This window comes from Tursiops truncatus, chromosome 16 (genome assembly GCF_011762595.2).
Source record: "Tursiops truncatus isolate mTurTru1 chromosome 16, mTurTru1.mat.Y, whole genome shotgun sequence".
In the NCBI taxonomy this organism is placed as follows: Eukaryota; Metazoa; Chordata; class Mammalia; order Artiodactyla; family Delphinidae; genus Tursiops; species Tursiops truncatus.
In genome coordinates this window covers 62881256-62898001 of record NC_047049.1, presented here as the reverse complement: position 1 = coordinate 62898001, position 16746 = coordinate 62881256, and the positions used below count along the sequence as shown (strand labels likewise).

General features: G+C 35.3%; 1 protein-coding gene across 7 annotated transcripts in view; it reads left to right on the top strand.

The window, feature by feature from the left end:
* The window catches only part of TET1 (tet methylcytosine dioxygenase 1), a 138834-nt gene that overhangs the window by 99778 nt on the left and 22310 nt on the right, over positions 1 to 16746 (top strand). For 6 of the 7 annotated variants that reach the window (XR_012326609.1, XM_033841866.2, XM_073793531.1 and 3 more), the window contains 3 exons: positions 10668 to 10879; positions 15512 to 15662; positions 16017 to 16103. Coding sequence is in view for 6 of the 7 variants with exons in the window: in XM_033841866.2 (XP_033697757.1) it covers positions 10668 to 10879; positions 15512 to 15662; positions 16017 to 16103 (450 nt within the window). In the remaining variant the exon portion in view is untranslated. The remainder of the gene's footprint in view (positions 1 to 10667; positions 10880 to 15511; positions 15663 to 16016; positions 16104 to 16746) is intronic. The other variant, XM_033841867.2, reaches the window with a different exon arrangement.

Sequence of the window (16746 nt, the reverse complement as noted above, 5' to 3'; positions counted from 1 at the left end):
AATGTTCATTTAATCTTTCATATGAATTTTAGAAACAAGCTAAATATATCTTAGAATGGGGAGTAGATTAGTGGCTAGAATTAAAATCTTTTAATGTCTAACCTTCCATCTAGGAACAGCTTAATTAAGATTTATTTACATGCATTTCCCTTAAGATAATCCTTACAGCTATGTTTAATTTAAGCTGTAAACCAAACTTCTGTTTGGTTATTGCTGGTATATATTAAAGCTGTTGAGTCCTCAACAGTTATAAAGAGCCACCTCTTTTACTCTCTTTAAAAATCCAGTAGAGTTTTCTTTGATTCTCTTGAATTTTCTAGAAAGAATTTTCTATAAAAAATAATTGTCTTCCAATTATAATACCACTTGTTTCTTTTTATTTATTTTTTATCACATTGTCTATTTGATCTAAATTCTCACCTTTAATTCTAGTTTTCAGAAGTAATAGCTTGATTAGCCTTTGTATGTTCAAATGTCTGCAGGTACCAGCAAATGTAGTAGTAATTCTGATCCAACAAACAAAATGCTGTGTTTCCAAAATAACAATTACAAAGTTTATATACCAGTAAGGGAAATTAGTGATTATAGTGGAAGATAATTAAATGTCAGCATACCATTCATTGACATTATGAATATTTTTTTGTTTTGTGCAAAGCAAGAATGTATATATCTAATTTTCTCTGGATTTTGGAGGCAGGGGAATTAAAAGGCTACTTTACTTTTTCTGTTAACCTATATAAATATACTATGGCTAGAATCTGAGTTTGCCTGCTATAGTGGAAACTGCTCTTGGTCTTTGAGACCCTTCTTTCTATGCCCTAAGAATATAAAGATATTGTTACCTACAGTTACCTCCTTATAAATTGCAAGAGTACTTTGTGTCTTCTCTCTCCACCAGTTTTTATATCCTTAGTAAAAAATGGCCCGCTTCCCTGGTGGCGCAGTGGTTCAGAGTCCGCCTGCCGATGCAGGGGACACGGGTTCGTGCCCCGGTCTGGGAAGATCCCACATGCCGCAGAGCAGCTGGGCCCGTGAGCCATGGCCACTGAGCCTGCGCGTCCGGAACCTGTGCTCCACCACGGGAGAGGCCACAAGAGTGAGAGGCCCGCGTACCGCAAAAAAAAAAAAAAAAAAATGGCCCTAAGCCCACTAGACCACCAGAGTTTATTTAGAATATCCCAGGTTATCACTCTTGATCCTGGTCTATCGTGCCTTAAGATCTCCCTGCGGGGAATTTAAATAGGTTGTCCCATCGAGACCAGGGTAACAGAAATAGTTTACAATGTACTTTTCAGAGCTATACATAAAGAGGCTGTTGAGGCAAAACAATTTATAACCCAGGACAAGGGGACTCCATCATAGAAATGCTAAGAAATCTTTTACTAATGATCATCAGACTGATCTTTTGTCTCCACTTCTCTGAAAGTACTATCACAATGATCACTAATACCTTAACTGCCAAAGAAAGTCTAGATCCTCAAAACCTTTCTTCAGCTGTTCAAACTGTTGCTTACACTCCTTCTCGGTAACATAGCTTTCCCCAAAAGATCACTCCTCAGTAACTGAAGTCAGCAGCCTGTCTATAATACGTCTTCTTAGGTGAAGAAGGCATGGCCATACCTCGTGTTATCCATGTGCTAGTTACTACTCCCCTATCACTTGCCCCTTGAAAATGGCATGTAGAGGGAACAAAGAGGGAGGAACCAAGAGTAACTTTTGGAGACGAGGTTCCAGGAAGGACTTTGGGGAGGTGTTGACCTTTGAGCTACATCTTGAAAACAGACAAAGCATTATCTTTATGTCAGAGATCCCAAAAATAGAACCAATTATGTATAATAATTTAATAAATGGAGTCTTATAATCACAGAAGCCATCTGGTATGAATACAATTGGCGGAATTCTTCCTTAAATAACACCCTTGCCTTGTAGGCTGGTTTTCCAAGAATATTAGAATTGCCTTTGTACTATCTTTTTTCTGGTGGCAAACTCTTTTTCAGTCTTTTAAGAAGGGTCTCCTCCATGAAGCCTTTCCACTCTCTCCAAACAGAAAAGAGTATGACCCTACTTTGCACCCTTATTCATACAAACCTCTCACAAGTGTCTTATATTCGCCCCTAAAAATATCACAGTAGAAAAATACATTGCTGATATTTTCTCCATTAATGGAAATGACCCTTTACGTTCAATTTTGGGTTTCACTTATGGTATTATTTGATCAGCTTCCCAGGTAATTATAATTTGCAGCATACCATGTTTAGGCAGAATAACGTCTTGCTAACCTGACAGTATTTTGGACCTGGCTACTAATTGCTTTATCTAAATTCATATACTTAATTTATATCATCAATTTATTTCTGACATCTAAAACAATACACATTGAATATCCATTGCCGCACAGATTGAGTATAACCAAAAAGAGAGATATTCACCCATTGTTCATTCCTCAGGTTATACAAAGATTTACTTGTTGCTCTTACATTGTTTCTGACAGTGGCCTGTTTTTATTTTTTTTTACTTTATTTATGTATTTATTTTTAAAATATTTATTTATTTATTTTGGCTGTGCCCGGTCTTAGTTGTAGCACAAGGGATCTTTAGTTGCAGCATGCAGAATCCTTAGTTGTGGCAGGTGGACTCTTAGTTGCAGCATGCATGTGGGATCTAGTTCCCCAACCAGGGATCAGACTCGGAGCCCCTGCAGTGAGAGCACAGAGTCTTACGCACTGGACCACCAGGGAAGTCCATTATTTTTTAAATTATTTTATTTTTCAGCTCTTGGACCATGTATCTTTTTTTTAAAAATTTATTTTATTGAAGTATAGTTGATGTGTAATGTTGTGTTAGTTTTGGGTATACAGCAAAGTGATTCAGTTATACATACATATATACATATATATATATTTTTAGATTCTTTTCCATTATGGTTTATTACAAGATATTGAATATAGTTCCCTGTGCTACAAAGTAGGACCTTGTTTATCTATTCTATATGTAATAGTTTGCATCTTTTGTTTCTCCTAATCCCAAACTCCCAATCCATCCCTCCTCCACTCTCTCTCCCCCTTGACAACCACAAATCTGTTCTCTATGTATTTGAGTTTATGTCTATTTAAGTCTGTGAGTCTGTTTCTGTTTTGTAAATAAGTTCATTTGTGTCATGTTTTAAATTCCACATGTAAGTGATATCATATGGTATTTGTCTTTCTCTTTCTGACTTACTTCACATGGTATGGTAATCTTTACGTCCATCCATGTTGCTGCAAATGGCATTATTTCATTCTTTTTAATGGCTGAGTAGTATTCCTGTGTGTGTGTGTGTGTGTGTGTGTGTGTGTGTGTGTGTGTATCTCACATCTTTTTTATCCATTCATCTGTCAATGGACATTTAAGTTGTTTCCATGTCTTGGCTATTGTAAATAGTGCTGCTATGAACATAGGGGTGCATGTATCTCTTTGAATTATAGTTTTGTCTGGTTATATGCCCAGGAGTGGGATTGCTAGATCATACGGCAACTCTATTAGTTTTCTGAGGAAGTTCCATACTGTTTTTCATAGTGACTGCACCAATTTACATTCCCACCAACAGTGTAGGCGGGTTCCTTTTTTCTACACCGTCTCCATCATTTATTATTTATAGACTTTTTAACGATGGCTATTCTGACTGGTGTGAAGTGGTACCTCATTGTAGTTTTGATTTGTATCTCTTTAATAATTTGCAAAGTTGAGCATCTTTTCATGTGCCTGTTGGCCATCTGTATTCCATTTTGGAGAAATGTCTTTAGCTCTTCTGTGCATTTTGTGATTGGCATGTTTGGGTTTTTTTGTTGTTGTTATTGAGCTGTATGAGCTGTTTGTATATTTTGGAGATTAATCCCTTGTTGGTCACATTGTTTGCAAATATCTTCTACTCCGTATATTGTCTTTTCATCTTATTTATGGTTTCCTTTGCTGTGCAAAAGCTTATGTTTGATTAGGCTCTTTAGAAACTTACTGTTTATTATCAGCTACTTTTCAAAATTGAGAGCATAAGGTCTTCATTTCCTTCTCCAAATTAGTTTGCAGAAGTATTTTTTTTCCTTGATAGCTGCTTTTGATGTTAATTTCTCTAGAAATTATAGGAGGATTTGATTAGACACAGCTTTAATAGCTACCCAGAACTCTTTTGCTCAAATAATTTTGATGATAATTTAGAGAAAATAGAAAATGCACGATTTAAACTCAGGAGAGAAATGGTGATAGTAATACAATGGATTTTAAATACAAATTTTAATCAGAAAAGTTGTATCTAATACATTAATTAATGAGAATGGCTTTTCCTGTGGAAATCCTACTTCAATTTTCTCTGTGATACAAAGTATTGAAATGTAGTGGTCACAGGGATAAATACTAAGTATGGGAATAAATTCTCAGAGCATACCAATCTCCAATCACTGGTCATTTTGATTTCGGCTGCTGTTTACATTCTCAGCATCATGTCTAAATGTATGAGTGTCCTATCTTAAGTTAACAGTAAAATATGTTAGAGTAGCCAGAATAATCTTGAGAAAGAAGAGCAAAGTTGGAAGACTCACAGTTCCATATGGCCAGGCAATTCCACTCCTAGGTATATACCCAAGAGAAATGAAAATGTGTCTATATAAAAACTTGTTACATGAATGTTGATAGCAGCTTCAATCATAATAGCAAAAGTTGATACAATCCAAATGGCAACCAATGAATGGATAAACATAAAGTTGAATATCCATGCAACGGAATATTATTTGGCAATAAAAAGGAAGTACTGATAAATACTATAAACATGAATGAACATTATGCTAAGTAAAAGAAGCCAGAAACAAAAGGTCACATGTTAGAGGATATCCTCTGTCCCAAATAAGCAAAACTTACAGAAATACAAAGTAGAGTAATGGTGGCCAAGAAAAGAGAGAAATTTGGCATGAGTGCTAATGGGGTTCTTTTCAGAGAAGGAAAATGTTCTAAAATTATATATGGGTGGTAATGGTTGGCCAACTCTGAATGTACAAATAACCATTGAATTGCATACTTTGAAAGGATGAATTTCGTGATATTTAAATTACGTTTCAATAAAGCTGATATCAAAAGACAAGTGGATGGTGGGACTTTCCTGGTGGCGCAGTGGTTAAGACTCCACACTCCCAATGCTGGGGGCCTGGGTTTGATCCTTGGTCAGGAACTAGATCCCACATGCAAGCCGAAACTAAGGAGCCCACCTGCCACAACTAAGAAGCTGGTGGGCCACAACTAAGGAGCCCACCTGCCACTAAGACCTGATGCAACCAAATAAATAAATACATATTAAAAAAAAAAAGACAAGTGGATGGTATTTACAAAAGCCATTTATTTTAAACATTCTTCATTCCAACATTATTCAATTTGGGTTATGATTTTAGCACAAGTGCTAAAAGAATGTGTGATGTTTCACAGATATAACAATTGCATAGCATGTAATATAAGAATAAATATTAAAAAGTGACAGGACAGTAGTCATGATCATTACATTACTCAGATGTTTGGGTGCATCATTTATCATCTAAAGTGAGTGTTGGGCTTCCCTGGTGGCATAGTGGTTAAGAATCCACCTGCCAATGCAGAGCCCTGGTCCAGGAAGATCCCACGTGCCGCAGAGCAACTAAGCCCATTCATGCTCTCTAGAGCCCGTGAGCCACAGCTACGGAGCCCGTGTGCCTAGATCCTGTGCTCCGAAACAAAGAGAAGCCACTGCAATGAGATCCCACGCACCGCAACGAAGAGTAGCCCCAACTCGCCGCAAGTAGAGAACGTAAGCGCTCAGCAATGAAGACCCAATGCAGCCAAAAATAAAATAATACAAATACATTTATAAAGTGAGTCTGTCATGAGGCCCCAGCTTCAATAGCTTACCAATCAATACTTGTTCCAGTTACAAAAAAAATGTGGTTATCTCCAAAAGTTTTAAAATTTAGACTATTCGTATCACTTAAAATCTGTTTCTGAAATGAGAGTTTCTGTCTTATTAATAGTATCACTTGGTTTTGAAATTTTCATAAAATGCAACCACATTGGGTTTTTGTGGGTTCGTTCAACAAATATTTGACGAGAGCCTCCCATAAGCTGAGTTCTGTGCTCAGGAGCCAAGTATGCAGTAATAAAGAGACATAAAATAGTGGGTAATATTTATTAGATCCGAGGTCTGTGCTCCTAAAGAAAGGTTAATAAAATTGCTACAATGTCCTGAGCCAGTAAATGACTAAGCAGTTTCTGTTTTTTGTTTTAAATTTAGGTTAAGGTACACTCTTAATCTTAGTGTGATATACATGCAGAAGACTTCAGAAATCCCTAAGGTCACAGAATTTTTCTAAAGTGTACACACTGGTGTAACCAGCAGTCAATATTACAGAAGTACTCTTGCACCCTCCCAGTCACTAGCTACTCCCTAAAGAGTAACCACTCTCCTGCCTTCTAACATTATTGATTAATCTTGCCTGATTTGAACTTTGTATGTAAATGCAGTCTTCTAATATGTATTCTTCTGCATATGTCTTCTGTCGTCTTCCTCACGGTATTATAATTGTGAGATTAAGCCATGTTGCTTGTAACTGTAGATCATTCTCATCTCGTTGAGCCATTCTTCTGGTGGTTAACATTTGGGTTTTTACCAGTTTTGGGTTGTCATCAATAGTGGTGTTATCTTTAGGAAATATAAGAATACATTTCTGTTTGTTATATACCTAGAAGTGGAATTGCTGAGGGGGCGGGATATGCATATGTGCAGCTTTGGTTGATACTAACACATAGTTTTCCAAAGTGGTTATCGTTTTTTTACGTTCTCATATGAGTAATGTACCAGTGTTCCAGTTGCTCTACATTCTTATCAGCACTTGACATTTTCTATCTTTTCCATTTTAGACAATCTCCTGGGTCTGTAGTGCTTTTTTAAAGAAGACTTTCCTCTCTTTTTTATTGTGGTAAAATAACACATAATGTAAAATTTACCATCTTAACCATTTTTAAGTGTACAGTTCAATAGTTTTATGTATATTCACATTGTTGTGAAACATCTCCAGAACATTTTCATGTTGCGAATCTGAAACCCTATACCCCTTAAACCAACTTCCTATTTTTCTATGACCCTAGCCCCTAACACCATTCAACTTTATGTTTCTATGACTTTGAATATGATTTGTAAGTAAAATCATAAAGTGTTTGTCTTTTTATCATGGGCTTATTTCACTTTGAATTATGTCCTCAAGGTTCATCCATTTGCCACATGACAGGATTTCCTTACTATTTTTTTTTTTTTTTTTTTTTGTGGTACGCGGGCCTCTCACTGTTGTGGCCTCTCCCGTTGCGGAGCACGGGCTCCGGATGCGCAGGCTCAGAGGCCATGGCTCACGGGCCCAGCCGCTCCGCGGCATGTGGGATCTTCCTGGACCGGGGCACGAACCCATGTCCCCTGCATCGGCAGGCGGACTCTCAACCACTGCGCCACCAGGGAAGCCCTCCTTACTTTTTAAGTCTGAATAATATTCCTTTGTGTGATTCAATGAACATGGGTTTGCAAATATCTGTTTCAGACCTTACTTTCAATTCTTTTGGATAAATATTCAGAAGTGGGATTGCTTGGTCATATGGTAGTTCTATTTTTAATTTCTTGAGGAACTTCATACTGTTTTCCATGGCAGTTACACCGTTTTATAATCCCACCCACATATGTAGTGCTTTTAAGTTTTTTTACTTTGCTAGATGACTAATAATGTTGAGCATATTTTCATACGCTCAACATCTGTTTGGATATTGTCTTGTGTTGAGCCTATTTAATTTTTTCAGCCAGTTTTCTACTTTGCTTTTATTACTCATTTGAGGAGGTTCTTTATATATTTTGGGTAAGAATAGTTTGTCGATTATATATATTGCAGCTATGTCTCCCACTGTATTGATTGCCTTTATACTTAATCTTTTGTTAGTTAATGCTTTTGATAAACAGAAGTTCTTAATTTTAATATATTCCAGCTTCTTAACTTTTTCCTTTAGGATTATTAAATTTGGTAATCTATTTTAAAATATTATACTATTCCAGGTCTTGAAGGTGTTTTCTTCTAAAAACTTAATGATTACCTTTCATAGTTAGATCTACAATATAACTTGTCACTCGTGTGAAGTAGGCATCAAGATTCTTTTTTTTTTTTCCCATATGGATGTCTATCCAGTACCATTTATTGAAAGACTGATTTTTGCCTTTCACTGCAGTGTCAACTTCGTCATACGTCAGGTGACCATATTTATATGGATCTGTTTTGTTCCATTGATTTCCTTGTCTGTCACTGCACTAATACTAGAGTATCTTAATTACTGTAACTTTACAGTAGATCTTGATACCTGGTAAATCACTTTCTCTGTCTTTGTTCCTTGTCACTTCTTGGTCCTTTGCATTTCCATATAAACTTTGCAACAAGTTTGTCAATTCCACCCCCAAACAAAACTAATTCTGGTAGGGTTTTATGTATATATATATATATATATATATATATATATATATATGAATTTATTTATTTATTTATTTTTGGCTGTGTTGGGTCTTTGTTGCTGCGCGGGCTTTCTCTAGTTGCAGTGAGCGGGGGCTACTCATTGCTGTGGCTTCTCTTGTTGAGGAGCACGGGCTCTAGACGCATGGGCTCTGTAGCTGTGGCGCACTGGCTTAATTGCTCTGCGGCATGTGGGATCTTCCCGGACCAGGGATCGATGCTGTATCCCCTGCATTGGCAGGTGGTTTCTTAACCACTGTGCCACCAGGGAAGTCCCTCTGGTAGGGTTTTGATTGGAATTGTATCAAATCTGGAAACCAATTTCGGGGAAATTGATGTCATTATAATAATTACTCTTTCATGAAAATGGTATCTCTCTTCATTTGTTTAGGTCTTCTTTAATTTCTTTTAATAATATGTTTATAGTTTTCAAAGGTCTTATACAGGTTTAATACTTGTCTTACTCCTTTTAGACTGCTATGAGAAAATATCAGACTGGGTGGCTTATAAACAACAGAAATTTATATCTCACAGTTCTGGGGTTTGGAACTTGAAGATCAGGGTGCCAGCATGATTGGTGATCCCTCCTCTCTTTGTGTCTTCACATGGTAAAAGGGGCTGCATAGCTCTGTGGGGTCTCTTTTATAAGAACACTAATCCCACTCATGAGAGCTTCCCCCTCATGACCTAATCACCGCCCAAAGGCCCCACCTATTAATACCATTGTTGGGATGTAGGATTTATTTTATGAATTGGGGGGTGGACATAAATATCCATATCATAGCAATACTTAAGCAGCTTATTAAACCTATATCTGAATTTAAAGACTCATTATATTTAGTTTTCCATTATTCACTGAAGGAAATATGCAAGATCTGACAAAGGCACAAATACAATGAATACAAAGCATTTTAGCATTTCCCACACAAAGACTGGATCACTATAACTTTGTTGGTTTGACAACATGAAGATTATCTGGTGTAATTTTGTTTGCTACAATATATCATTTTGCGTTTGAGCTTATTTGAAAGCAAATGTATTCTTATTTGGCTGTTAAAGGACATATAAATATAGAAAAAAATTTTAATATACGTAATTGTGTTTAGGGGGAAGGTCCTAAAGCCAACTCTACTCAAGGGATGCCTTGGTAGCAATGATTGTTAACCATCTGGAGTGACAGAAGAAAGTGATATTGGGTAACTAACATCTTAAGAAGTTTCATCTCAAGTTTTTGTAATATTATAGCAACAAAAATAGAATATTAATTATGCTATTGGGTGCTCCATTCTCGTCACAGGGGTGGGCAGTTTCATCATTTACTGATTAATGTGATCAGTCTCACTGTAAATTTGTGATATATGGAGGGACTTTTAAACATAGTTGGATGGTTTTACATGATGTCAATATTTTAATGTAATTTAAAAAAATAAACACTAGGATAAACACTAAGACCACCGGGCAGTATTTTAAATACTTAGGAATCCTTTTTTAGCAACTCATGGTTATGATGCAGTGTAAGATAAAAGGATAAATATTCAAAATGAATTGTTGTAATTTGCATTCTCCTTGTCAGGTAGACCACCTTAATCTTATGATAAGTTGGGTATGATAAATCCCTGTGATAGCATGGAAAAAAATCACAGGAATTGCAGGAGTATTGCTTTATGTATTAGTTATTCTATATGGCAAAACCATTTGCCCAAGGAAAACATCAATAACTTTCCTCAGATGCTAAATACAGCGCTCAGAGTTTATTTTTAATGCTGGGAGTACTAGGTTATTTCTATCTAGCTAGATTTGTCCTGTTGTGGCAATTATGGAAGAGCAGATGAGTTAATTAGGCTCTTTTCCATGGGATCTTCTGTTGTCTGTTTTGCAATACTGTATCAACAGTGAGATAAAACACAGACTGCTTCCACAGATTTCTGCCTGTTGTTTGTTAGTCAAGTAACCTTGGATACCCTGTGATGAGTTGTATGGAGGCAGCTAGTCTAACACCTGAAGGTCCTATAGGCTTGAACCCTTTAAGAAATAGTAATTTTTTAAAAACTAAAATGTAATGATGCAGAGCTTTAAAAACAATATCCACTGCATTCAATATTAGGTTTCTTGTTTTCCATAAATGTATGCATTCTGCTTTGGCAGGTTTTAAGAAGAAGCAGCGATGAAGAGAAAGTTCTTTGTCTCGTTCGACAGCGTGCAGGCCACCACTGTCCAACAGCTGTGATGGTGGTGCTCATCATGGTATGGGACGGCATCCCTCTTCCAATGGCTGACAAATTGTACTCGCAGCTTACGGAAAGTCTAAAGTCATACAATGGTCATCCCACAGACCGAAGATGCACTCTCAATGAAAAGTAATCAAATCTGTTTTGTACTGTTTTGCCATTCAGTCTATTATATCATGTTAAATTAACTACCAACTACATATGTTATATGGGAGAACAGAATTTTAGGTATTGTGCAACTAAAGAGTGAACATTTCTTTAACGAGAGACTTGGTTTCATAGTGGGCTAAGACCATTTTAGGATATTCTCCTTTAGAATATTCTTTTCTTGCTTCTCTCTTTGGTACCTGATCCTTCTCACCCCTGGAGTCTGGAGGAGAGAGGTTTTTCTATAAAGGAACAGCTCCTCCATAAGGAATTGTACAATTTTGCATTTCCTATAGCACTGTAAGAGAATATCTGTTTTTCTACAGTTTTCCAATGTTGTCAAACTTGAGTTTTTGCCCATCTAATAGAGGATAAATGTCATCAGTTTACGTTGATTTGAATTTTTCATATTATGAATAAGAGTATTTTTTCATATGGTTAAGAGCATTTGCCATTTGTTTGTTTTTTACTTTTTAAATTTTGTTGACGTATAATTGATTTACAACGTTTTTAATTTCTGCTGTACAGCAAAGTGATTCAGTTATATATATATGTATATATATACATATTCTTTTCCATTTATGGTTTATCACAGGATATTGAATATAGTTCCCTGTGCTATGCAGGAGGACCTTGTTGTTTATCTATCCTATATCATAACAGTTTGCGTCTGCGAATCCCAAACTCCCAGTTCTTCACTCCCCCACCCCTTGGCAACCACAAGTCTGTTTTCTATATTTGTGAGTCTGTTTTTGTTTTGTAGGTTTATTCATTTGTGTCGTACTTTAGATTCCATATGTAAGTGATATCATATGGTATTTGTCTTTCTCTTTCTGTCTTACTTCACTTAATATGATAATCTCTAGTTGTATCCATGTTGCTACAAATGGCATTATTTTGTCCTTTTTTATGGTCAGCCATCTGTTAATTATTCTACCCCCTATTTCAAAAGGAGTGTTCATTTTTTCTCTCCCTTTGCGATTTAATTCTAAATGCTTTTGCCACTTTGATATTTGTCTTTTTACTTCTGCTATGTCACCTTTTGCACGTTTTCTTTTTAATGTAATTTATTGTATCTATGTTTCCCCTTATTGTGTCTGAATTCTGAGTGGTATTTAAGAACATTTTTCTCTCACGTGAGTTATAGAATAATTCACCCATGTTTTCTTTTATTGTTGAAATTTGAAATTTTTAAAACGTAAATCTCTGATGCATTTCAAATTTATGCTGGACAGAAGTGGGAAGAGGAGATCCATTTCTATTCTTTTTTCCATTTATCCCAATACTACTTACTAAAGAGTACTTCTTTTCCCCTTGATTTGAAATACTACCTTATACAAAAACTGTATATAATGGAGTCCTCTCTTTTATATGAATTCTGTATCACTGTCTGGTCTTTTCACGTACCAGTACCACATTTTTTAAGTTATAGAGGCATTATAATATATTTTAATATTTGGTAAGGCTAGCTCACTATTTTTGCTCTTTTTCAAGACTTTCTTTGTTATTTTATGTTTGTGCTTCCAAATGAACTTTATAATCAATTTGTCTAGTTTTAAGATAAATCTAATGGTATTTTTAATGGGATTGCATTAAATTAACTTAGAATAAACTGACATTGTTACGATATTGAATCTTCCAGTCCCATAATATGATTTTTCTTTCCATTTGTTAAAGTTTACTTTTATGTTCTTCAAGAGTGTTTTGTGTAGTTTTCCTCATAAAGTTCTTTCTTTTTTAAAAGAAATGTCATTATACAAATTATAAACAAAATATATATCATTCACTCTCTAACCTCCACACAAGATTATTTGTGTACCTTCCAGAACATTCCTTTATGTTTAAAATCATTTCATTATATTTTTGTTAATCTTCCTAATCCCAAGTATGTATACATCACTTATTTTTTGAATTTTATTTTATTTGTTTTTTATATAGCACTTTCTTATTACTTATCTATTTTATACATATTAGTTGTATACATCATTTTTAATGTTTCTATTTTATTATGTGGATTCACAATAATAAAATACCTCTTGTATAGAAACAGTTCTAAATGATATACATATAAACATTTTTCCCAAGAATTCATAAATAGTTTTATTCTATATCACTCAATGTATATCTAGCCTATCACTTTTAAAAAATTTTATAATTACAGAAATGATGCAAGAATATTTCAGTGAACTCTTATATACCCCTTACCTAGATTCCACAAATGTTAATGGTTTGCTACATACACTTATACACATGGTCACACATACACATAAGCTTACATGTTATTATCATTATTGCTTTTCTATACTTTCTTTCAGAATAATTTGTGAACTAGTTGCAAACTTTATGACTTTTCCCCCTAAATAATACTTCAGAGGGTGTTTTCTAAGAATGAGGACATTCTCTTACTTAACACCAGTACAATTATCAAAACCAGGAAGTTTCACTTAGATAAAATGCTATTCTCTAATTCAAATATCATCTATTCTCCAGTAATACTTCATACTAATTTTCCCCTACCCATGATTTATGGATTGAGTTGTTTTGTCTTTTGGGTCTCTTAATCCTTTTATCTGAGTCTTTTTTTGTGTTTCGTGGCATTTCCTTTTTGAAAAGGACAGGCTAATTTTGTAGACTGTTGCTCAATTTTGGATTGTAGGATTGTTTCTTCCTGATTTAATTCAGTTCAGGAATTATTGGCAGGCCATAATATTAGGAGCTATTTTAAGTCTATTTGTCTCATCATTGGTGATGTTGACTGTTTAACAGAAACTTTTAGGTCTCACAGTTAAGAGTTAAACTACATTTTTCTACTTGTTTGGCAACTTCTTTGAAATTCTGCAATTTCAAATTTACCTTCTTTGATCCTATTTATATCCTATTTTTCTTCCTTTTCAAGTTATTGTAATCTTTTGCCCCTTTAAAAGCATATATTCCATCTTAGTGGAAGTTAGAATATTTAAACTATTCCTCCTTCCTTTTTTTCCTTCATAGTGTCTTAAATGATCCTTTTTACATTCAAATATATCAGGCATTTTCCTGACTTTCACAACTAAAAATACTTATAGTTTTTTTTTTTTAAAGATTTTATTTATTTTTGGCTGTGTTGGGTATTAGTTGCAGCACGTGGGATCTTCTTTGAGGTGTGCAGGATCTGTCGTTGTGCCACGCGGACTCTTCCTTGTGGTTCTCAGCCTTCTCTCTAGTTGTGGCGTGTGGGTCTTCTCTTCTGTAGTTGTGGTGCGCAGGTTCCAGAGCACATGGGCTCTATAGTTTGCGGCACGCCGGCTCCAGTTGAGGTGTGTGAGCTCAGTAGTTGTGGCACCCGGGCTTAGCTGCCCCGCAACATGTGGGATCTTAGTTCCCTGACCAGGGATCAAACCCACATCCCCTGCGTTGTAAGGTGGATTCTTTACCACTGGACCACCAGGGGAGTCCAAAAATACTTACAGTTTTGATCTCTAAATCTCTATATTCTTTTTACTCACTGTTTTTTAAAAACGTGTGTTTTTTAATTGTATTTTTTTAATTTAAGTAATTTAATTTTATTTATTTATTTATTTTTGTCTGCACTGGGTCTTCGTTGCTGCGTGTGGGCTTTCTCTAGTTGTGGCGAGCAGGGGCTACTCTTTGTTGCAATGCCCGGGCTTCTCATTGCGGTGGCTTCTCTTGTTGTGGAGCACAGGCTCTAGGCTCGCGGGCTTCAGTAGTTGTGACATGTGGGCTCAGTAGTTTTGGCTCACGGCCTCTAGAGTGCAGGCTCAGTAGTTGTGGCGCACGGGCTTAGTTGCTCCGCGGCATGTGGGATCTTCCCGGACCAGGGATTGAACCCGCGTCCCCTGCATTGGCAGGGGGATTCTTAACCACTGCCCCACTAGGGAAGTCCCTGTTTGTATTTTTAAGTCATATAAGTACTAATTCCATACTATTAGAAGTTTCAAGCATTATGCAAATAGGAACCACAAGGGTGTACATTCCTTCTTTGGTTTCACATCTTTGTGTGTATGTTCTTATCATTGTCATCCTTAGTATAGAGTCATTTTGGGGTTTCAGAAATGCCCCCAAGGTTATAAAATTACTCAGTCGCTGAACGAAACGAGCTTCCTCCTCAATTTTTTCTCATGACATTTATAAAGGCTTTCTTTAAAATTGACAAAGTGATTTCACATACAACACATATTATCCTTAATCAGTCCTCACAGGAGTATATCAATGTCATTTTACAAAGGAAGGATGAAGTCCAAAGAGATAATGAGATGCTTTAATTTTCACTTCTGACAGGAAACCAATCTTGGATTAAAATCCAGGCCCTTTATTTCCCTTCCTTGGACATCTCCAAGTCAAACAAGTTATGGATATATCAGATCTGTATAGTTTGTTGCCTTTTATTTGTATTTACAATCTTGAACAAACATTTCAATTGAAGATTTAGTTATATTCAAGTGCAGTTAGCCTTGTGTTGTTAACATAACACTACTTTAAATAAGTAATAAAATAGATGTGTTAAAATGATTTCATTATCCATCTATACTTCTATAGTTATATGAACCTGAAATGTTCTATTTGAGGTATTGTCCTACTTTATCAGTTCATTCCCTTTCAATTACCATCTTACAGTCGTACCTGTACATGTCAAGGAATTGATCCAGAGACTTGCGGAGCTTCCTTCTCTTTTGGCTGTTCTTGGAGTATGTATTTCAATGGCTGCAAATTTGGTAGAAGCCCAAGTCCTAGAAGATTTAGAATTGATCCAAGTTCTCCCTTACACGTAAGTGTCCTTTTTACTTATGAATTGCACAGTGAATATATAAGTACATTCCTTTTAAAAAATTTTTTAATCTTAAAAAAATTAAATATTAACAAGTAGTGACAAAATAGTAACTATATGTGTATATATATATATATATATATGAAAATAGTTTAAAATTCTAAATAATGTAGGTAAAGTCTTTAACTATCAACCCAAATTCCAATTGTCCCTGGCTCCCTCCTTCTTCTCCCCTAACCCCAAAGAGAATCACTGTTAAAAAAAAATCTAGAATTTTATACCCAGCCAAAGTAGGAAGAATAAATAAAGCTATTTGCCAACATTTCAAAGACTCAGTAAGTTTACTACCCACAGCACTACTATGAAAGAATTACTAAAGGACGTAATCCAGAAAGAAGATATATGAAACCGGAACCAATCTGTCCGGAACACGAGGCCATGGTGAGCAAAGAAATTAGTCAACCTTACTGTTAAGTTTAAATAAGTTGAGTACTTACATTTTTTTAATTGAAATAACAATAAGTATAATTCAATATTCTTATCAAATCAGGGGTGGGTAGGTAGTGGGAGGGGGTGGGGCACCTATATAAACTAAGTGTGGTAATGTTTTATGCTTTGTTTGGAGTTGGGAGGATTTAGATACTGATTAACTCCAAGATCAGTGTTTTTCAAACTTTGTGCTGTGACCATGAGTAAAAAACATTTTATAGTACAAACAACTATACAGGCATATATATATTCAAGTAAATAAATAAAACAAAACAATACTTCACCTTATTATATGTAGCAAAAATAATATTTAGATATTAAAAAGTTAATATATCCTATATAGTTATTGCTGAGGATCACTATGATTCAGTAAAATATTTTTTATGAAATTTTATTTCTCTTTTAAATGCTAGTTTTGACCTACTAAACTGATTTCATGGTCCACTAAAGAGTCATGACCCACAGCTTGGAAAACACTGCTCTAGATATTGTCAGAAAAACATATTTGAGAAGTGTATGTTTAAAAATTTTTTAGATGAATATGAATAGAATTTATAACATTTGAACTAGTGGTGGAAAAAAAATCCATTCATCA